This window comes from Drosophila kikkawai, chromosome 3R (genome assembly GCF_030179895.1).
Source record: "Drosophila kikkawai strain 14028-0561.14 chromosome 3R, DkikHiC1v2, whole genome shotgun sequence".
In the NCBI taxonomy this organism is placed as follows: Eukaryota; Metazoa; Arthropoda; class Insecta; order Diptera; family Drosophilidae; genus Drosophila; species Drosophila kikkawai.
In genome coordinates this window covers 7,972,125-7,996,143 of record NC_091731.1, presented here as the reverse complement: position 1 = coordinate 7,996,143, position 24,019 = coordinate 7,972,125, and the positions used below count along the sequence as shown (strand labels likewise).

The 24,019-nt window shown below is 38.3% G+C and overlaps 1 protein-coding gene across 7 annotated transcripts in view; it reads right to left on the bottom strand.

Annotated features, from left to right (window-relative positions):
- The window catches only part of SNF4Agamma (SNF4/AMP-activated protein kinase gamma subunit), an 83,993-nt gene that overhangs the window by 5,364 nt on the left and 54,610 nt on the right, over window positions 1–24,019 (bottom strand). For 3 of the 7 annotated variants that reach the window (XM_017178866.3, XM_017178865.3, XM_017178872.3), the window contains 2 exons: window positions 7,130–7,263; window positions 245–293 (listed from right to left, as the gene is read on the bottom strand). In XM_017178866.3, the coding sequence (XP_017034355.3) occupies window positions 245–293; window positions 7,130–7,263 (183 nt within the window). Of the gene's footprint in view, window positions 1–244; window positions 294–2,937; window positions 4,013–7,129; window positions 7,264–7,399; window positions 8,046–8,131; window positions 8,817–24,019 lie in introns of those variants that run through there. The other 4 variants (XR_011445323.1, XM_070287195.1, XM_017178868.3 and 1 more) reach the window with 3 other exon arrangements.

Below are 24,019 nucleotides of genomic sequence, written 5' to 3'. Positions count from 1 at the left end.
TTATGCCTTCGATTCCATGGGTGTGCTTCTTCTTCGATCTATATATGTATACCCCTGGCAGGTTTTTCTGTTATTAGTTCTGGCGATAGCGTCGTGTGCCCACAGAACGGCATCAGAGGCCGACTCTTGATCGAATGCCAAGTGTGTTTGCTAATTTATTTAAATTAAACATTTTTCTATATTCTTAGGGGGAAGGGGTACGGTGGAAATGCACGCCATTTGAGAGGGTGGTTTGAAAACTTACCCAAATCAGATAGATTTACTTTCTCTAGGAACGGATCAGCGACAGGTAACTGAAATAAAAGAAAAATATGTTAATATAAAATTGTAATTCATTCACAAAATGTTACCATATGGTAAGAAAAGAGAAAGACAATTTGAAACATCGTCGCAGAAGAAATAAAATTTATTTTTAAACTCGTACCTCACCTATACAAGCCCTTATTAATAACTGTTAGTTACATAAGCGCGGTAAGCTATCATTAACAAAACAAAATAAGCGAGCGAAATAAGTCATAAAAATGTACATACGTACAGTGTTGCGCAGCTTATTTTAGTTGGAGAATAGTTTACACCTTTTTATTATAATTGCTGCTAAGTGTATTCATCCGCGCTGCCCACTTATATTCAAAATTTTCTATATGGGTCACTATTATAGGATCTTTTTGAGCGGAAAACGCAGAAGGTGAAGAGAATAATACGATAGCTACAGTAAACAATGGGGGAACTGTTCGTAAATAATAGTTTTAATTGCGCTGATATAGTTCTCATACGTGTTATCTGTTAATCAGCAAGTGAAATCACAGATAAAACCGAAGGAAAACAAAACCATTCTGGCGACTCCAATGAAATACTATTTCGTTCATTCGCTCGAGTTGGGTTGAATTAACATTGAAATGTGCAATTGTGGAATTATGACACATTAGTGAGAAACGAGGGAATCTGGGAGGGGGCCCCATATCACACACGGCAATTGAAAAATTACGCTCACATACAAGTGTTCAGTACACAAGCCAATTTTGGTTTAGCCTAAACGTTTGTATTGGCGCTCACGATCCCCGCCTTGACGCCTCCCGCTGCGGCATCAAGAAGCTAATGGGGTCAAGAAAAGTCTGCACAGTGGGAAAAATTCTTAATGTACAATTTAAAAAGATTTAAGTAAATCAAAGTTCTTCTTTCATGTATGATTGTAATGAAATGGCTCTATTTTTAAATGTGTCTTTTTGCAAATCTATTTGTTTATACTAAATTCAGTTTAGTTTAATAGTTTTAGTTTAGTTTTAATATCTTGTCATTGTGATTTTTCTGATTGTCACTTTAACCAAAGCGTTAATAACGTTTTGTTATTAACGCTAAACAAACCTAAGCTGTTAGAACAACAACAATTTTTGTGAGCTCTTAGTTTTGAACTCTTATAGGATAAAATAATAAATAAGCTAACTTCCAATCCAACTAATAACACAGGTACACAGCCAAAAATTTCCACGAACCATTTCAAGTTTTCCATGATATTTGGGTGCTCCTAAGTAAAAGTCCCATACAAAATTATTTTCCATCACCTACAGGTTCCGCGGTATACCTAAGAATACAAAAAACCGATGTTTGCCGACATTTTGAATTACGTGGCCTATATAATTGGACTTACCTTTATTATTTTCGGTAGGACCTACTCTCAATACATCACGGCACTACTAAAAAATAGTCCCAATCGTGGACCATTCCCCATGTCTTTGGAATTCGACGCCAAAGTTGAAACTCCCAAAATTTTCAGCATTTCTGTGATGAAAAAATAATTCTGAGAATTAAATCTTATATGGAACTAATTTTAACTATTCATTGAATCTATTGTTCATTGTATTCTTTAATTTCGGTTTAAAGCGTTTTCATGAGGACATTTTATTGGGTTTATTAAACGAATAAAACCGCTTTTTTGGTTTGATTATCTACTCCTATTTTCTGTCAAAATTCAAATAAGTCAAGGCAACCTATAGAATGCGAGTAAATATGTATCTTTTTATATATAATATAAATTTAGATTTATATTAAATAAAAAGGTCTTCCGAACATAACATTTTTAAGACAGCTTAGTAGCCAGCGAAGACCTTTTTATTTAATATAAATCTAAATTTATATTATATATAAAAAGATACATATTTACTCGCATTCTATAGGTTGCCTTGACTTATTTGAATTTTGACAGAAAATAGGAGTAGATAATCAAACCAAAAAAGCGGTTTTATTCGTTTAATAAACCCAATAAAATGTCCTCATGAAAACGCTTTAAACCGAAATTAAAGAATACAATGAACAATAGATTCAATGAATATTTAAAATTAGTTCCATATAAGATTTAATTCTCAGAACTATTTTTTCATCACAGAAATGCTGAAAATTTTGGGAGTTTCAACTTTGGCGTCGAATTCCAAAGACATGGGGAATGGTCCACGATTGGGACTATTTTTTAGTAGTGCCGTGATGTATTGAGAGTAGGTCCTACCGAAAATAATAAAGGTAAGTCCAATTATATAGGCCACGTAATTCAAAATGTCGGCAAACATCGGTTTTTTGTATTCTTAGGTATACCGAGGAACCTGTAGGTGATGGAAAATAATTTTGTATGGGACTTTTGCTCAGGAGCACCCAAATATCATGGAAAACTAGAAATGGTTCGTGGAAATTTCACAAAGTTTAATTTTGTGTTCCTGTGTAATAATATCTAGGTAATCTAGCAATACCACCCTATGTACTTAGTTTCAGAAAGATATTGATCCCCCACTTGGACTAAATATAAATTGCTGTGCACTCTCATCTAAACGAGAGGCGAGGAAAAAATAATGCGTTGATCAAAACTCCACCATGGCACTAGTCGTGACTCTACTCTTCGCAGTCTCATTGTGGTTTTCCTTTGTCTTCAGTGGTCTCCGAACCAAAACTCACACTGATCTTGCGTCCGGATCGAGGCAGCATTTGCTGATGACGTTTCCACTGCTCGATCTGCTCTACGCTGTAATCGCTGCGCCGTCGCATCAGTAGGCACTGATGCACTGGGGACTGGGTACGGCGGGGTGAGGAGTGTGCGCTGCTCACACGCCGTCGCTCATAGACGAGTGTCTGCTGCACTGCAGCAGCGGCGGAGGCGGCTGAGGCGGCGGCAGAAGGTGAATGACCCAGCGAATGGCGGGCAGTATTGCCAATTGTGTGACTGCTGTTCCCCGGTTGCTTATACTGTTGCATTTGTTGATGTAGTTGCTGCTGTTGCTGAAGTTGTTGTTGCTGCTGTTGACTGTGATTGGTATGTGCCTTGCGTCGCAGCAGCGATGACGACATGGCCGCCGTTAAGGTTGCCTTCAACTTGTTGCCATCTTTCAGAGGCTTACTTTTGGTTTTTGTTGGTATGTTGTTATGGCCAATATTGCTAACGTCGCCGTTGCTATGGCTAATATGGCCCGGGGTGTCATCGCGCCGGCTTACGTGCTGTGAGTGGCGTTGCCCGTCAACGAAATCGCGAAGATTTGCACTGTTTAACAGCTGATAGTTGGCGCTGGCCGTCGGTCCGTTTTGCGATGAGATGAGCGACGGCAGATGGCCGTAACGCTTCTTGCGCTCATACAGCGGCGAGTTACTCAGCGATCGGGCCTTGCGTCCGCCTTTCGAACTCGAATTCGCATTTGCATTTTCAGTGCTGTTCAGGTTGTTGTTGCTGTCATTATCTTTGGGTAAATTTGGGTCGAAGCGCACGCTTAATTTGGATGGCTTTGTTGCTGTTGCTGCAGATATAGCTGTCGGCGGTGGAGAGGGTAGCACGCCCACGCGGGGAGTGCTCGACTCAAAGGCGGAATAGCGGCGGCGATACATCAACACAGAGGCACCTATACACAGTCGTACGGATCTATCAACAATGACGACACGACTTTACTCCACTGCCTCCCAGGCTCCGTTCCGTTCCACTGTTCTTTTCTTCGTTTCCGCTGCGCTTTGTGTTTGCCGATGGTTCCGATTTTTTCACCAGGGCACGTCTGCGATCACCCGAATGTAAACTTAAACTGGTTAAAAGTTTCGCGAGACCCAACGCAGCCCCACACATGAGAGTCCCACCAACAGAGAGCGGCAGAGGCGAGAGAAAAATACAGAGAGAGGGAAAGAGTAGGAGCTGGCTGTGGGGTAATGTACCACAGTGGGGTAATACACCCTAAAAGTAAGGATCTAGTCACAATTTTAATGGGGGAATCTTTATACCCTTGCAGGGTATTATAATTTCAGTCAGAAGTTTGCAACGCAGTGAAGGAGACGTTTCCGACCCTATAAAGTATATATATTCTTGATCAGCATCAACAGCCGAGTCGATCTAGCCATGTCCGTCTGTCCGTCTGTCCGTCTGTCCGTCTGTCCGTCTGTCCGTCTGTCTGTCTGTCTGTTTCTACGCAAACTAGTCCCTCAGTTTAAAAGCTATCTGAATGAAACTTTGCATATAGTCTTCTATATGCTCTCACTGCTATATATGTCGGAACGGGCCGGATCGGACGACTATATCATATAGCTGCCATACAAATGTTCGATAAATTTTTAGAAAAAAAATTATAACTTAGCTGTTTTTCAACATATGTGCACTATTTTTTACATATGACCCTTTTTTTATTATTTTTGAATTTTGGTAAAAATTTTATGAAAATCGGACGACTATATCATATAGCTGCCATAGGAACGATCAGGAAATTAATAGAAAAAAAATTATAACTTCGTTGTTTTTCAAACTATTTTTATCTACTCTGAGATATAAGCTTATTTTATTAGTTCAGAATTTTTGTATAAATTTTATGAAAATCGGACAACTATATCATATAGCTGCCATATAAACCGATCGGTAGGTATAGGGAAAATGTAAAACTGGGAATGTAAAACTGTAACTGTCAAACTCTCAACATAGTAAGTATAGGTAAAATGCAATGAAATAATATCTGCAAGGGTATACAAACTTCGGCGTGCCGAAGTTAGCTTCCTTTCTTGTTTTTTTTTTCTGTTAAATAAGTTTAAAAAGGTACCAACATTTTTTTGGTTTTACTTAAGTTTGCTTTAACCTAACCTAACCTATTATTTTGATTTATTTCGTAATAATATTATCGAAACAATAAGATATAGTACTTTTTGTATATGTATTATATGTCCAGATAATATAAGAATCCATTGAATGTTATAATCAAATGTACCGAATCCCCACTTTTGTGATACGGTACCCACTGTGTTGCCTAGATGAGCGCGTGAGTACAAAAGCTTGAGCAAACAACAAGAACACAAAAAGAACACAAGCTGCAATGTAAACGTAACGAAGCCAAAACACTCTGCAGTGTACAAAGACTAATGCTGGCATACAACTCTTTTTAATTTTTAATTCAATAAACCAAAAAAATATATAAAACTAGCTTAAAGTTCATATAATTTTTTTACATGAACAAGGCTTTAATTTCTCTTTTGTAAAATTTCTTGCATTTATAGTTTTTTTGAAGTGAGATATTTAGAATTCGATACAGCTATTCGTCAGCCTCGTAAAAGGTAAATATATAAATTCTTTAGGTTTTCTCAGTGCATTAAAATGTGTTTCTACTGCGACGAACGGTTTACTTCTTGTTTGCCTTGTCTTATCTTTTACCCGCCTCTCCTTGTAGGGCTTCTGCACTCGAGCGGAAGGAAGTGACCAAGTTGAACGAGTGATCCTCTATACCCAGCTGCCCTGAAGAAGAGTGTGTATGCTGAAATCTACCAGCATGGCGATCGTTTATTTCCCTTTCAACTTAATCGTTAAAGCAAACGAACGAACTGTCCACTGTGTGGGTCTCCCACATCATATGTTAAGAGTGGGCTGAGCGAGAGGATCGCCAACTGCACCTACTTAGGCAAGAAGGCCACTGCAGGCGGAAGAGGAGACGAAGATGAGCAATCCACTCAATGAGATCCCCACTCAATCGAAGTCAAGTGGCTCAGGCCGAAGTACGCTCCAAATGAAAAGAGAGCTTTTTGTATACATGTACTGTTTTTTGTTGTTGATAACTAAAACAAACTGTGCAGAAAGATTGTGGCCCTGCCCAAGGAGAGAGAGTAAAAGAGGCACAGTGAGCGAGAACTGTTGACACTGCTAATTAATCATCATCATTAGCGGGCACATACCAATAACAACAGAGCGGATAGAAAAAAGAAAACCCAGACACGCTGATGTCAGAGTAAAGGGTTAATAGATATTTAGATATACAGCAAAGAGTTTTAGAACTTAGGCCATCTAAAATATAATACTTGTCACGTGACTCTATTTCATCAATATAAACCGGTTTCCATCTGCTGACAATGTTGTGGAGTGCGAAATAAACAATAACACTATTGCTCCATTATGCGACCTTGGGGTCTTTACATGGGTGCGTTCTAACTAAATTAACCAACGGTAAAAATAGGAAAAAGGTAAGGGTAAAATCCACAGCCTCTAGAAAATGGTATCATCATGACTTTTTGTTTTTTGCGAGTGAATTATTGATGATTCCATTCTGGTATTTCACCAATATCGGTTGAATTTTGTAAAAATCTTACATCACTGTTGGAAATTCTTATCAGAAGCTATCATTCACACATTATGTATACGTAATGTTCCCATAGAATTTGTGAAATATGTGAAACGTATGTAAATAAACATTCTACACGTAAAATGTATATTTACGTATCACATATTTCACAAAAGTATGCAACAAGTGTCCGAATCGATAACTTTTTATTTGAATCTAAGATTAGACGAGCTGTACCCTTAAATCGCAAAATATGGGAAAGTATTTCCTTCGGGTAAATCTGGAAAGGTATTATGTGATGATTAAAACAAAACACAGAAATCAATAAAAAAAACTATAAATACATGGTAATACAGATATGATGCTATTAATAGCTTTGAATCAGCATGCGTCGAGATTGCCCTTTCAATGAGATAAGGAAAAGAAACTATAAAATGGAAGGTAGATAAAATCTTTCATAATACCTAGAATAGCTACAATCCACTACTCAACTATTCAAAAACCTATTTTGAGACGTTGACATATAAAACCATAATTTCCTGATTCTGATACCTCAGATATTTTCGATTCATTAAGTAAAAACTTACCCCTCTGGAGTCTCTGAAGAGGATGGCTGCATGATGTGGATCAAGCGTTCCATCTCCTCGCAGCCCGCGACCAGCCGCTCCAACTGAAGCACGTCGTTTCTCCAAATCCGCGGATGCCCGACGCATATGAGCACCTTAAAGGAAATAACATTCGAATTAGTCCAATAAGTAGGTATATCAGGGCAGAGCATAAGAGTATAAAAGTAAACCACCTAAAAGAACTGCAAGTACCACAAACTCTTCGTACGGTCACACCCAAAAACCCTTTACCTTCTTTGACTATTCGATCGTAGATCTTATAAGTGGCTCCGCAGTCGTCCAAAATGCGATTTGGACGACTAAGCGTATTCACGTCCAAGCTCTTGGACCTTGTTCGAAAATTCTCTTGCGGATCGTTTTGCGGCGAGGTACAGACACTCTGGGCGTCGTGGTGCTTCCTGGGCCAAACGTGGATCTTCTTGCCGAAGTGCTTGAGCATCTCCTGTATAGAGTGATGGTGGTGATGGTGATGATGATGATGGTGCTTGCCATGCTTTCCGTGGCCCTCTTTGTGCGGCGAATGCTGTTGCTCCGGCTCGTCGACGCTGAGGCTCTTGGCAAAAGACGAGTTGTCGAAGCGATGGCGCTGGAAGGGTCCGCTGCCCGTGCCGCTGTCCGTGCTATTCATCGACTGGCGGGAGGAGTCCCCGCCAAAACTGTAGTCGTCCAGCGAGTTGTGCGCTGCGGTCACGCGGTGAAAAATCGAAATGGCGGTGGGCCGCTGCGGCTGGCCGCTGGCCCCTGTGTGAGTGAAATACTGGTGGTCCGCCTGGCTCTCGTAGATATCGTCGAGATCGTGGGGAAAATAGCCGCCTCCTCCGACTGGGGCTGTAGGTGGCGGAGAACCAAAATCTGGACCCGCACTACGACGCATGCTCTGCAAGATGAAAATGTAATGAGGATTAGCTAAGTCTTGGAACTGAGGATTCAGTCCTTGTCCTTGGCCTGCAAAAGCCAACTTACGCCATAGATTGCCGGACTCTGAGATCTTTCCAAAAAGCTGCGCTTCGAGGAGGGTGTCCGCTTCAGGCTGCCACTGGTGGCGTGCTGCTGGTTCTGGAGCTGGTGATGGGCGTGATGCGTCGGCGAGTTGCGGTAGTGGTTATGGTTGGCCAGGGACTTGTGGGCATCGGGCACCGCCTGTGGCTGCGAGTGACGTTCGCTCTGCCACTGGGCGTAGGCGCTGCCAGTGACACCGCCCATGCCTTCACCCGCTGCAGTTCCACCAGCTCCGCCACCCGAGTTGTTGGAGTTAGAACTGGAACTGCTGGAGGAGTCAACGCTGTAAAGGCGACTGCCCTGCGATGAGGCATCGGCACTGCTTCCATAGCCGGGATAAATGTGACGAGACCAGCTTTCGCCGCTGCTCAGCTGTTTTTCCACCGCGTGCTGGCGGTACAGGTGCGTAATTCCATGCATGGTCCTCCCTCTTTGTCTCCTTTTCTTTGATTTGCTTTGTTAATTATATCGTCGTTAAATATTATAGTTATGTATATTTTTTGTTACACTTTTGCAACACAGTGTAAACAGTGTATGCTATTGTTGCCTTAACAGCTGTCGCTCTCGTCAATTTAGTTAAAAAATAAAAACACTGCGATCAGGTGTCGCCGTCTCTGTCTAGCCTTGTTAAAGTCACATAATCCTTCAACTGTAAATAAAAATCACATCACATCACTCTCTTGTACTCTTTTTCGCCCACTAAGCACTTGGCAAAAGGAAGAGAGACCGAGCAGCGAAAAGCTCTCGATCTTGCTCGCTCCTAGGTTGAACGCACTGAAATTAAGTCAAAGCTGCTGCATTTTATTTGTTCTTGCTTGTTTTTGTTATTGTTTTTTGTTTGCCACGATGCGTTTATTTATTTTCAACATTTTTAAGCACTTGTTGTCTTTTCATGTTATTGTACTTTGACAGCAATTAATAAAAAATACACTTTTGCAGCAGCAACGAATATTATGATGAACTTGAGCAGGTTTATCACCCACAACAAAATTAACAACAATAGCTGAGGAGTCAACGCGCATAGCGTTATTGGCATTAAATTCACTTAATTATCTGTCCTATTGACTTAACGTTGCGGTTGCAAGATTCCATAGTAAGAAAAAAAAACATGATCGATCGTCACGATTGCCACAGAAAGCGTTCACTACACTTGCGTTGGCTAGAGACGCAATGCAACCTGCACTGAGTTCAGGGTTGCTTCTAGGCGGGGACAGCGACCCAGGCGACAAAAAATGCCGAGTTCAATGCCATTATGCCATCCCACACTAGAACAGATCTTATAAGAATATCTTGAGAACCTATAAGAGTATAAACTAAGAACTATAAGAATATAAAGCAGAATAAATATCCAGGATGCAATGTACATTTGTATGCATGAAACATTTGTCGCCTGGCTGGCTTAATACCGTTTTTGATCTCTGTAATATCTGCTGCTCTTTTCTAGACGCGCTGCTGTTCTCTCGGTGTCACCCAACGAGGGGTTGAGTAATTAAATTATTTTATAATGCAATAAGTGAATGTAGCGCATCTGTTCGTCAGAGGAGGCAGCTTTTATAAATCGCTCACACAAACGCACACACTTGCGGGCAAACGTACGCTTGATTTAAATAAACGGCCTTTATCTTTATGACTGTGTAAAAACAAACGGCAAACGAAGAAGAACGAGGAGAACGCAAAGAAGTTGGAGAAGGGGCTGGAAGAGGAGCAGGCGGCCAAAGCAAAGCGAAGAAAAATAAAGTTAAGTTCTATTTTTACTATCAGCGCAACAACAAATAACAACACCGAGCGATTTCAAACGAAGAAAGACGAATACGACACATTGATAAAGAAAAAATGGGAGAGATACAGAATAGAAAGGCCGAGCAGAGCCGAATATTGATTAACTTTTTAAGAGGCTTTCAGGGAATATTTCACAATTTGTATCAAATTTAATGCAATTTATGTACATGACAGCCGTAGAACAGAGAGCGCTTGGTTCAATTGAGGTTAAGTTGCCGTCAGCCGCCCACAGCCGCCACCCCCTTTTTGTCCCGTCGTCTTATATACCGCAATCAAATTTGTATAAATAATGCGAAATGTATGTGTTTGGTGCGGCCGGCCGCCCACGCACTCACACTTGCCCGCGCTTACGCACACAACCGCTCGGCTAAAAGTTCGCCGAAAGAATGAGAATGAAAAGAACAAGCGTTGCACGTGCTGCCCCGATATCAGCGACGCACAGTAACCCCTTTCCTCATTTTGCGTTGCAAAAACCGAAACTTTTGAACCAAATAACATAATCGAACAATTTAAACGGCATTTTACAGGTAATTCTTGTAAAATTAATATATGTACTGCATATTGTGCCACGCCCACTTTTCGGGTATTTATAGGGTACCAAGAATAAAAATTATTTTTCCAATTAAAAAATTTTTTAAAACAAAAGTATTATTTGTTGCTTTATTTTTGTTTATTTGGTTTTAGTTTTTATTTTTGTCTTTATTTTTGGTTCATGTTGACTACTTCTTACTAAAAATAAGTTTATATTTAAGGAATTTCTAATAAACTAAGCATTTCTGGACTATAATAATTTGGTTTAATATCTTTTCGTGGCTTTACATGCCGCGGAGATGCAATAAACGGGTCAGATGATGCAGCCAACATGTTGAATAAGCCCTCATGTGCAGTTTTAGTTTTTAGATTCCAGTTTTTGGTAGATTCTGATATATTTTACCCCGAGTTGTTTTAGTTTTTTGCATCGCATATCCAGAGTCGCAGCTGGACGCAGTCGATGAGTCGATTCAGGAAAGATACACGCAGCTATGCCCTGCTTCAGAAGATTACAGATTCAGAATCCTTGGAAAATTCTTTGTCGGAATTTTCCTATTTATGCGACGGCTTTTGTTCGAGAGGTGCTACTGTGCGACGCTGCTAAAGCGTAAACAAGTGCCAACGAGAAAGAGATACGAAAAAAACCGATTTTGGCTTGCTAACAGCGCTCTGTTAAGATTAACAGTACGGCGTGGTGCTGCTGCTGGGACGTCCTTGAAACCCCCCCAAGTATATATGTAAATGCAAAAGAGAAAGTGAAAGCATTGGAACTCGCAATGAATTGAATTGAACCATTTCCCCCACTCGGTGGTAGTGCAGTTGCCGCCATTTAAGTATGGGGAATCCATTAGCGAAGAGGGCATCATAAAAGCTATTCGAATTAGTCGGGGGCATCTCAAGGGCACACACAAAAATCGGCCATAAATCAGCGTAAAAAAGAAAGAATTCTCTTGGGCAGCATGTGTGAATGATTCCACTTGGAAGCGTCATTTGCAGTGAAAAGGATTAAAATACGCCTCCGAGTATGCAGTATTTGAAACGTGATGCGATGCATATAGAAGGGAAGGAAAAAAACGTTGCGTGAGGGTCAACTTCCTCTCAAACTTCCCAAATGTTGTGTGCCCCCAGTTTTTGTGACGCATGCGTGTAAGGAAAGTGAAAGTATATAGGGAAACAGACGGCACATAAGAGTATTTTATACTATATAGTCCTCTCGTGCTCCTGTGTACTCTACAGTAGGCTCCAAAAGGCTGACGCTCGACGAGAATTGCGCATTTGGGTCAAGTGTGTACGCAAAAGAACTTTGATTACCGAGTGCAGAATTTTTAAATGCCAAATTATCAGCAGCAGGCAGACCCCCACTAGACAAGAGCCCTGTCGATAAGCAAATACATACTCGTACTACGTACTACTCTACGGGTAAATAATTTTTGGTGTGATAAGAACCCCAGGTTGTTTGCTTGCCTGGGGCCTATCGCAAAAATTATTTTGATTGACATGGCAGCTTGGCCGTCACACAATAAATAAAGCCCGAAAAAGGTGCTTAATTTAGCTTTAGCAGCCCATGAGTAACTGTAAACAGTTCTGCTTGTTTTTCCCTGTGTGCTGTCGCTTAATTTTTATTATTGTTTTTATTTTTTTTTTATGCTGCACTTTGCGAAATTTGCTCATCATTTACCTTGAACGTGATTGGATATTGGATATGTGTGTAAATAAATATCGCAATATCCCCCCAATTACCGCCATCATCATTCACTGGTCATGCGGCCAGGCAGCGTTCTGACGGATATGCCAAGGTGTACGGTTTTCAGTCGCTTCTTTTTTGTTTCTGTTTTAGCATTTTTGTGAGCTCCTAAAATTTCGCTTTTGGCTTCAACACTTGCTTGCTTTTGTGCTGACTTTTGTTTATAGCTTTTTTCTACAGAAATCAAATAAGCCGATGATTCAGCTCAGAATAGGAGATTCGCTCGTTAACCGGGGGTATTTAAGGGCAAATATTTGAACTTGCCCACCAATTTAAGTATTTGGGCGTGGGGTTCAAAATGCCAGCAATTATATAACAGTTGTAAGGGCAACGTTCTTTATCTTCGAATGTTCATTTCGGAATAAGTATCATTTCGCTAGCGTTTCTAGATCAGCCGAATATGGAAAAGATTTAGTAAATCATACTGTTTATTATTTTGGTAGCAAGTAAATTCTTTATGACGAATATCCTTTTGTGGCTTGTGGCTTAGAATATTAACTTTACACTGAACTCTAGCATAGTCGAACACATTCGGAAGCAGAATTTTTACCTTTTTAATTCTTAAACGATATTTAGCTAAATAGTAGATTTTCAAATAAAAATAGCAGTTGCCTTTTGGGAAAAATACTATCCCTAAAATTTTGAAACAATTAATTAATCGATCTAAAATGTAATGAAAATTGTTGATGATTCCAACAATTTGATATTCCAAAGACTTCAGCATTAGGCCCAAACTGTTATAACAGTGTCTGAGAATTTTAATGCATAATCGATGCCTTTCAGTTTGACTAGTGTCAATTTACATGTTGAAAATTAATGAAATTGTGGCACGCAGCTAGTCACTAAACCCTGCAACATTACTTTCTTTGGAACACAAATATATCCTTGACCGGTATACTCACACACACGGGTCACGACCTTGAACTCGACTTGACTATAAACCCATGACAGGGGCAGGTGTTCTTGCGCTTTTCCCGAGCCTCTCTATTCAAGAACAAACCCATAAAACTGTCACTAATTCGCACTTGGAGAATACTTGCGCGAATGATCTGATGCAAGTGTTTCGTCCAAGTTGTAATTGTGGGCGGCGCGCATTGTTTACCCCCCTTATCCACATATTTCGCGTATTTTCTTTTTGTGTAATTTTTTTTGCTGTTTCCGCATCATTAGAGTCGTGCAATTAAACAAATTCAAATGTACGTACAACACTTGAGTATAGATATGTATATGCATACATACGTAGACGACCGCAACCGGAAGCGCAGTCACTTGCTCCCGCACGTCTACCAAACTTTGTACGTTAATTAGTTTTGTGCTTAGGAATCAGACGCACAGAACCTTGGGGTTCGGGAATTTTCCGCTGCATTGCACGGCAGAGAAATTAAAATGTCCTTCAGTCACACGCTACTCTTGTGTCGCCTAATGCAATTTTGGCAACGCACTTAGTTCGAATGTTTAAGTTTACATCTTGTTGACAGGCGGGTGAGCAACAAGTGATCGGAACACAGAGCCATGTACTTATTTCATTACTTGTCGTCTATGGGAATCAAAAGAACATTTATATTATATAAAGTTATTTTGGATGCTAAGAGTGGTAAAAAAATGGAAAGAGTGACAAAATGTTCTTAAAAAAACTGTTCGTAAAGAGAGAGACTTTCAAACTTCGGCCGCACGCGCTCCCTAATACTCAATCATCAGAAAATTTCAAATTAAACAAAAAAAAAGTTTTTGAGCGTGGAATCAGCGATCCTGTGTTATTGAAGGCACGAGAATTAGCCCTGAACGTGCAGAATTATAAGGACAAATGTCTTCCGGCCCTTAAAATATGTATTGCTAAATATCATGTAGTGTTTTGGTCCTATTTGGCGACTGCTCATTATGGCAAAACAACACTGGAGGCTCTTGACCATTTGAGTTAATCCCTAACCATAAATATATTTTATAAAATAACTTAATGTCTAAAAAAAACATTTATAAATTGTAAGTTGGTCAGACTTGAAATAAATTTGTTATTTGTTTTACAAGACGTGTTCGTATTTCATTCCGCATACCTTAAATCAATTTCAATTTCATGTTTTTGTGTCATCCCCATATATACTTTATTAAAACCATTTGTAGTGCCACTTACTTTAAACGAAGAAGAACGCCTTAGTGCTTTAATGACTCATTTTTTTCCAAACTACAATTAATCAATAGACCCGACTTGTGCGTAATTTAAAATCAAACACCGCAGTTTGTGATCTGCTTTCGGCGTGACTCATTCATTTCACAGAATATATCAAGGAAAAAGTAAAGTATGCGAAAATTGAAAATCAAAAGAGGCCTGGCCGCGCAGAAAGACCTTTGACGCCCTCTACGACTGACTCGACTTTCGGTGGCAATTCAACGTTGACTCGACTCACGTGTTTGTCTTATATAACGGTGTATATATACACGTGGATCGGTGTGCACGCGGAGCTTCCCCAGTGGCTCGTATTTGCTCGCAGCCGGTAAAATTTGCAAATGAAATGAGCCGGCAGCTCGAGTCAAGATTTCCTCGCAGCAACAAGTGCAGTTCACACACAAGAGAACACACATTAGCACACGCGGAGAAAAACCATTTTTAAATTATTATAATTTTAATTTTATATTTTTTCCATTAAATCTCATAAATGGAAATGTAACTATATCGATAACTCTGATTGTTTATTTATATAAAAGTTCCCGCTCACATGAGCCATTCGATTTCTCAACGGGTCTTGCTGTACAACGGTTGAAAAGTGAGCTCGTTCAACAATCGGGTAATCATAAATACAATGGCTATGTAAAAACAACAGCTTTATACTGAAGCCTTCTGCTCGTGTTTAAAAAATCATTTTGTTTTTGGCATAAACTTGCTTATAGATATAAAATCTTCATAAAAAAGCCTAACCCTAAAAAATCATGTAATGATCCAAATTGTTGCATCAGCCTTTTCTCGCAGTGGACCCTCACGCTGACTTGAATTTAATTAATAAGTGCATACCGCGCTGTTGTTTTCTGTTGTTTTCCAGCTAGTTCCCTTTCTGTTTACCCTTCTAATGGAGTCGGACATCTGATTCACATTTGCAGTTCTTTGCATAACCGATCGGGTGAAGTAGTAGCCCCCTCGACAAATGGAAAGTGGAAAGGGGCCAACGGCGGGGGCTCGGCTTGGGTTTTCCGAGCAATTGAATCTATATATTCAGCTGATCTTTAACCTGTCGCTGGCATTGAACGACAGTGCCGTCCGATAGATATGTGTATATATACGAGATATTATGTCGTTATCTCCGAATGAATTTTCTGGGCTTTTGAGGAACCATAACAAATGAGATTCACGCCCATTGCCGTAACGAAATAATGTTCTGCTATCTGAAGTTACATAACTGCTGTTATTACTTGCACCATGTGATAAGCTCTAAAATATAATGAAGTTCTTGCGGAAAAAAAAGGACAAAATGTTTTCTATATTCAAATATACAGCTGTGTTCACTGAAATAGCAGTGCCCCACGACCTGCACGTTTAAGATTGGAAAATACTGTTATAAACACTATTTTCATAAAATTTTTTTCATAAGGGCTTAGTGTATTTAATTATTAACAATACCACAATCATTTAATTTAGGTAACATAAACCTTTTAGAAGATATAGCTAATAACAACAAAAAAGGTCTATATTATGCCGATCATTGAAATAGCAGTGAAAAACTAAAATTCTTTATAAATTTAAAAATATCGTTTAAGAAACCTATTTCTTCTTAAATTCTAATTGACTATGATCTAATATTTTGTTAAATTGCCTTTAGAAGCTATTATAGCCTCATACCTGGGTGACATGGAGTCCACCAAGTCTTAGCAACGCTTGAGGGGAATATGGCCTCATTCCTCCTGCACAAATTGCCAAAGCTGCATCTTAGAAGTCGAAAACTTCTTTAATACGTAGCCCTTGATGTCCCCCATAAGTTTTCGATCGGAATAATATCCGGGGACTGTGCAGGCCATGGTATTGCATCCACTTTTCCATTAAGAACCCACTCCTTGGCTACCTTGCTGGTATGATTAGGGTCACTGTACTGCTGAAATGTCCGAATTAATGGCATATTTTCCTCAGGATACGGCTGCAAGACAGTTTTTAATATTTAGACATAAACATAATGGTCTTTGATCCCGCAGATCATATATACGGAACCTATAACGTTGTATAAAAAGTATACCCATACCATGATTTTTAGGCCACCGTGTTTTACTGTCTTCAGCGTATGGTTTGGGGGGTACTATCTATTTGGAGGTCTTGTCTTGTCCTATTCCACCAAATAAAACCAGTTTGGAGTCATTTGTCCAAAGGATATTACGCCATTTGAATACTGGCAGTTCAAGTGGCTATTGGCGAACTCGGAGCTGGCCTTGATATGCCTTTAACCAAGCAGTGACATTTTCCATGGACTTCGCGAATCTAAAATTTATTCAATAAGTCCCCGGCGAATGGTCCCATGACTGATTCCCATGCCAATTCCCGCTCATATATCCCTAGAGGACGCAAAAGGACGAGCTTTGCTGAAGCGAAGTACGCGTCGAGCCTGTACAATTGTGGTTTTGCGAATCGTACCTCGGTTTTTTTGGGTTCGGTTCATATTTCATGACTTATAAACTATTTTAAAAGAACAATTTGAAAGATTTGGAGACTCTTTACATGTTTTGCCCTTCTTTCTAGGCTAAGTAATCTGATACCTTTCTCTCATGGAGCAGTGAGGTCCTGCGCCCACTAAAATAATTTTTTTTGCGTTGTAAAGGTGTATTATAGTATAAACTATAATAACGACCGTAATTAAACTCATTTTTTACAAAATTAAAAGAAATTTCGTCACTTTTTGCGAAAGAAAATTAAAAACTGCTATTTCAGTGATCGGCCAAAACGAGCTGCATATGTGAAAAAGTATCAATAAAACATAAAAATAGAGCAAATTCTTATCTTTATGTTCCATTTTACAAAAACAATGTGCAATAGATCAGCTTGCAAAAAGGAATATGTACAAAAAAACGTTTTGAAGTTGTTCCTCTGTCGCACTGCTATTTCAGTGAACACAGCTGTATATAAGTGTGGCTATTTTTTTCTGATGCAATGATTAAGGGGGTCTTCTCATTCAAACACCGTTTTTTGGACCCTTTTTAAAAAAATTCTTATTTGAAAACGCAAAGAATAATTGAAAACTTTTTTTATTTATTGTATTAAAAAATGTTCAAAGTAAATAAAAAAAATTGTTTTTGCCTCGATACGAGGGTTGTTCAAAGAGTTATGAGACTTCAAACTTGGTGGTGGAAAAAAAAGGTGTCGTCCTGGCGGCGATTCAGGGTTTCCAGAGCGTCCGAAATGAAAAAAAAAACGGGGTTATAATCAGAATAGATGTCATTTTCGGGTGACGGAACAGATTTTTTTTTTAATTTTTTTAAACAAAATGGCGGCCATTCAAAAAAAATTTCGATTTCGGGCTTTTTTTTTGTAGTTTAGTGTAAAAAACAAAATAAAAAAAAAAAATTTTTTTTATATTTTCCGTCACCCGAGAATGGTGACAATTCTGCGTCGATTCCACTTTGTTTCATGAAAATCGGTTCAGTTGAACTGGAGATATCATGGCCGCCAGTTCGAAAAACGTGGTTTCGAGATAAACGCGTTTGAAGTTTGAAAAAAGCTCATTTTGCGAAGACCTTCACAAAAAAGGCTGTGTCTTCTAAAGTATTTCGAATTTCTAAAGATCCTTTTGGGGACATTTACAGACCATCCCAAGCTATGAATAAATGCAAAAAAAACAAGAAAGGAAGCTAACTTCGCCGAAGTTTGTATACCCTTGCAGATTGGTTTAGATGTTTATATTATAGATTTAAATGCTGAAAACGCTCACAAAACAGAGTTTCATTACATTTTACCTATACTTATTATGTTTACAGTTTGACAGTTACAGTTTTACATTCCCAACTTTATATATTTTATACATTTACCGATCGCTTCTATGGCAGCTATAAGATATAGTGGTCCGATTTTTATGAAATTTATACCAAAATTCTAGAATAATAAAAAAAGCTTATATCTCAGAGTAGATAAACATACGTTGAAAAACAACGAAGCTATAATTTTTTTCCTATTTATTTCTCGATCGTTCCTATGGCAGCTATATCATATAGTCGTCCGATTTTCATAAAATTTTTACCAAAATTCTGAAATAATATAAAATGGCAATATCTAAAAAATGGTGCAAAAATGTTGAAAAACAGCAAAGTTATAATTTTTTTTCTAAAAATATATCGAACATTTGTATGGCAGCTATATGATATAGTCGTCCGATCCGGCCCGATCCGACATATATAGCAGTGAGAGCATATAGAAGACTATATGCAAAGTTTTATTCAGATAGCTTTAAAAGTGAGGGACTAGTTTGCGTAGAAACAGACAGACAGACAGACAGACAGACGGACAGACGGACAGACGGACAGACGGACATGGCTATATCGACTCGGCTGTTGATGCTGATCAAGAATATATATACTTTATAGGGTCGGAAACGTCTCCTTCACTGCGTTGCAAACTTCTGACTGAAATTATAATACCCTGCAAGGGTATAAAAAGACCCCCCTAAGCTGACTTTGCCAAGCCCAAAGGTTTTTATCTTTCAAGTTTCCCCCTGATGCCCTTGAACCTCCCCCCTCCGTCCTTGAGAATGTGTTATTTATTAGTTCCTCCGCGCTGACGTCAACGAAAATCGGCATTTGGGTAGGGAAAATCATGCAAATGAGCAAGCACGAGTCTCGGGATCGTATTTTGGCAGGTTGTTTGGTGGTGCTAATTAGCTTTTACGAGCCTACTATGGGTGTGTGTTGGCGGCAGTTATTGAACTTGGCTTTTGGCTTCTGGCCAAGATGCGAAATTAAGAGTGCAGAAGGCGTAAAAAGCCAGATTCTAGATATAATACGCTGCATTTTTCCGTTCTCCCAACAAAGGACAATGGCACAGGAACAATATAATACGAGACAGTTGTCGAGAAAAGGAATGAAAAATGAAAATGTTAATGTCATGCGTAATGAAAGAAAAGCATGCCCTACGGCCGGAAAGATGCCTTTAACGCACGCATTTTAAATGAGAATAAAGAAAGCATAAACTTTACTGTGGATTGCGTAATATCACATATACATATATTCCTTTCGATTTGCAGTATATTGTAAGTATTCCTTAAGTTTTAAATAGTTCTCCTAGCATAAAATAACAGACATTTTTACAACTTCCGGGTGTGAAATCAAAAAATAACGCAGCAAGCTAATATTAACAAATATCGACCGTCCTGCCAGCCCTCAAAACCCCCCGGGCAGAAAAACATTATTAATTTCACACAGGTTCTACACAGATCTTACAGCGAATTAATTTGTTGACTATATGAAAGTACACTGCGATATACATATACTGTAAGTCGTAGTACACACTATATATGTATATATATACATATGTATATATCTAGTCGAGTGTGCGCATAAATAGCAGTGCAAACGATGAACAAACATTTGTTATTCTTGTTTTGTTATCAACGAGTGAAGCAAAGCAATGTCTTGGCTGCACTGCGAACGTACGATTTCTATATAGTGGATATAGTGGCAATATGCGGGTAAATATATTCAGAGTGTGTGCACGGGGTAAATATAAACTATATTCCGCACACTGTGTGCACAAGATTCATTACTGCAAGTTGTTTACACACTCAAGTGCGACGCGAATTTGAGCATTTGCTGTTGACCAATTGATGTATTTCTACGGCAATCAAAATGTTTGATTTGTCACCTCATCCTGGACCCATGACTGGTGAGCTCAACACTGATGCATATAGGATCGGGAAATTAAACAGAGGGCAGAATTCGTGGGGACAGCCAATTGTGCATGCTAATTATCGGCTTTTAAAGTAAGTGGGTGTGCTTGACTTTTAGCAACTCTCTTATTTGATTTATATACATATATACCATATAACCACCATCGCACATCTGTATTCGATTCTATATATACCCCAAATAAATCACAATAAAGAGCTGCGTGCTAAAACCCGTAAATTGTATTGAAAACTTTGTATTTAAAATTAGCAACTGGCACAAACAAAGAAACGACGCAAAAAAATGAGAAAAGTCACGTTTAAAAGACTTACATTTGTTTCAATTATCGAATTCGAATATATATATTAAATTATATTTAGACCCTTCCAGAAGGTATCATAGCTTTAACCAAATCTGTGCAACACAATTAGGGAGTTACTTTCGGTCACAATTCTGAACCAGCCTCAACAGTCAGGTCAATCTAGCCGTGTCCTTTTCTCATTTTTCTATATATCTGGTGAACACTGGATAAAATAATAGTTTTCTTTCTTCTACAGGTATTACATATAAGGAGAAATGGGTGTTATTATTATAATAAGCTGTCACAGGAACGCTCGAGATATGATTTTTTTTTTATTTCGGAGATCCGGTTTTAATTTCATAAAAATCTGAGAAAAATAATCCTTCATTTTAATAAAAAATGTTTCCTAAGTTTTTGAATGATCTGAATGAAACTTTTTAGACAGTCTTCGGTTTTATACAAGATTCAAAGTTTAGTTCTCACTATAAAAGTATTGTATATTTAGAACGCATACATTATTAACGTCTTGTTGAAAAGTTCCCTTAAACAATGTTACTTAAAGCTGTCCTTTAAGGCCAACGTATCATGAGACGCACATTTAGCTCGTTTGGTTGATAATGTGGCTGTTTGCTGGCATAAAGCTCAGCAGTTTTCTTCATTCTCCGTAGGAAACAGGATTAAGTGACATAAAAACAGTCCAAGGACAATCGTCGTCATGTGTGCGTGTGGAAGCAAGGGCGTGGTCTGGAGCTGGTGCTGACGTGGCAGAGGTTGTCGCGCGTTTCCCAGCAACGACGGCTAAGACAAAGAAGAGACCGCCTGGGGATCTCATTAAGTAGTTGACCAACCTAAACCGGCAATTAACCGAGAAAAATGTCCTCCAATTACCAAGAATACTCAGTCAGACTAATCTTGATATATGAGCGCGGTTTAAACCATTAAGAAGACCAAGCCCAAATTGCACGAATTTATGTGAACTTACATACAATTATGTGGTAACATAAGAATAATGGCTTGACAACCGTTAATAGATAGCTTACAATTATATCTTGTTCTTATAATGATCGGTATACCGAATAAATAATGCAGCTATTTCAAGTTCAGTGTCAGTCATAATATTCCATTCTGGGATACCCTGTATGCTAAGTGCACTATAAAATATATGCGGCAACAACAGCAATCGCAACGTGTTGTAATTAAGGCAACACAGCATGAACAACAATAACGATAACAAAAATCATCAGGCAACAGACAGAGAATATGAAATATTTATGTTGTTGCGGGCTGGAGTTATAATTGAACAGCTCGAAAAAACAGCAACAGATCGAAACAGAAATTTAATTGCCGTTTAAAGTAAGTTCCTCGTCTTGACCCAATTCTCAGACGAGCGACCCCACAAAAGCATAAAAAAAAAAAAACAATAATGGAAGCTGCATTCGGGACTTCGATGTTTGTATACCCTTTTAGTTTGTATTATATCATTAAAATTGTATAAAAAATTATATCTTAGGGTTTAAAGTAAATGCATAACAACAAAATAATTTCGGTTTCTACACATTTACTACCACATTGTGATAAAATTATAAAAATGAATATTTAACATTTTATTTTAATTATAATAAAGTTGTCCGGTCTGTCCGAAAACTTAGAGATTATTTTGCATAAAATGCGCCTAGAGAACATACACGTCAAAATTGAAGAGATACATCTTTATCTGCTAGATGCTTCCACGTTGCACAAAGAAATTTTGTGTACTGTCTTCAATCTGAACTTTCTAGAAGTTCACTGAACTAGTGTCAATAGAAGACAAAGAAGGGACTTCCGTTTGAAGCTTGTTTTTAGTTTGTGACTGAAACAGGTTATGAATACATGTATTTGTTTTGATAATAGCCATTAGGCGGTTAGTTATCTTTGTTGCATTATAAGCACACGAAAATTATAAAATTCTGTATATTTTTATACCCTTGCAGGGTATAATAATTTTAGTCAGAAGTTTGAAACGCAGTGAAGGAGACCTTTCCGACCCTATAAAGTATATACATATATTCTTGATCAGCATCAACAGCCGAGTCGATCTAGCCATATCCGTCTGTCCGTTTCTACGCAAACTAGTCCCAAAGTTTCTGAATGAAACTTTGCATATAGTCTTCTATATAATCTCACTGCTATGTACATATATATGTCGGAACGATCCGGATCGGACGACTATATCATATAGCTGCCATACAAATGTTCGATACATTTTTAGAAAACAAATTATAACTTGGCTGTTTTTTTTTACATTTTTGCCCCACACATTTTGAGATATGGCCAATTTATATTATTACAGTTTTTCGGTTTTAATTTTATGATTTTAGTTGTAGAGAAAATGTAAAGCTGGGAATGTAAAACTGTAACTGTCAAACTGTAAACATACATTCATAGTATGTAACATACATATATACATTTGTTTTTGTTTATTTATTTATTTATTTCCAAAAAATATCACATTTCTGTAATTAAAAGCCATATCCTTACCTCTGACCGGGACATATGTACATACATACATACATACATATATACTTATGAATGCCGAAATATAGGCCTGGAATTACACACATACATATGTACATATGTATATATCATATATGTAAATTATAAATCTTTTACTGCTCGCAGATTTGGCAATGACAACACCTAACTGCTATGATTTTCAGATCGATAGTAGGAAATGAAACTAATTACAACCTATGTATGAATGTATGTATGTATAGAAAGATAAAAACGATATATGTACATACATACACTCCGTTTCACTTGAATAGCACACAAAAATTTTCATAATTACTTGTTCATCTCTCAGCAACTGCTTGATCTAATGCAATAATTGTTGCTGTTTTATTTTCGTCATATTATATACTCTCTTCCAACAAAAATTGGAAGTCTGAAAATGTACCGTTTAAATGTACCGTAATTTTCTTTTCAAATTGCTTCAATAATTTGCACCTTTTTTGTTTCACTTGAATAGCACATTTTAGATTACGTGTCATTTCAGCAGCCAAGGAGATTGAATCAAAAACTTTTTTTGATTAATTTATGAATGTTAAACATAGTTTAATCATTTTGTACAATTATGGGTCTTGGAACGTCACTAAGTCACAAAGAACAGATCCAAATACAAAGCTATATTGATTGTGACCTTTCTGTAGCTAATATAGCGAAAAAAAATTGGAAGAAGCAGAAAAGTCGTATATAATTTTATAAAGAACAAACAAAACTATGGAAAAAATATGAAAGGTCGCAAAAGTTGTGTTCTTAGCGACACAGATAAGCGTGCGATTCTGCGGGAAGCCTTAAATTCCCATGACTGTGTGAGCAAAATAAGGGAAAAGAGGGTGTTGACGCGAGCAAAACTACTGTTTGGCGAGTTATTTCGAAAGCTAAACATCTAAAACGTTTGAAACTTAAAAAAAACCACCGCTTAACCCCAAACGAAAGGAAGCACGGTTGACCTTTTGCCGCGTCAATATGTCATGGTGTAACGAGTGGAAGCGCGTAGTGTTTTCTGATGAAAAAAAGTTCAATTTGGAGGGGCCAGATGGCTACAATTATTATTTTCACGATCTCAGGAAAGAGACGCATCAATTGGAGCGTTTACATAGTCGAGTAGGCGGAG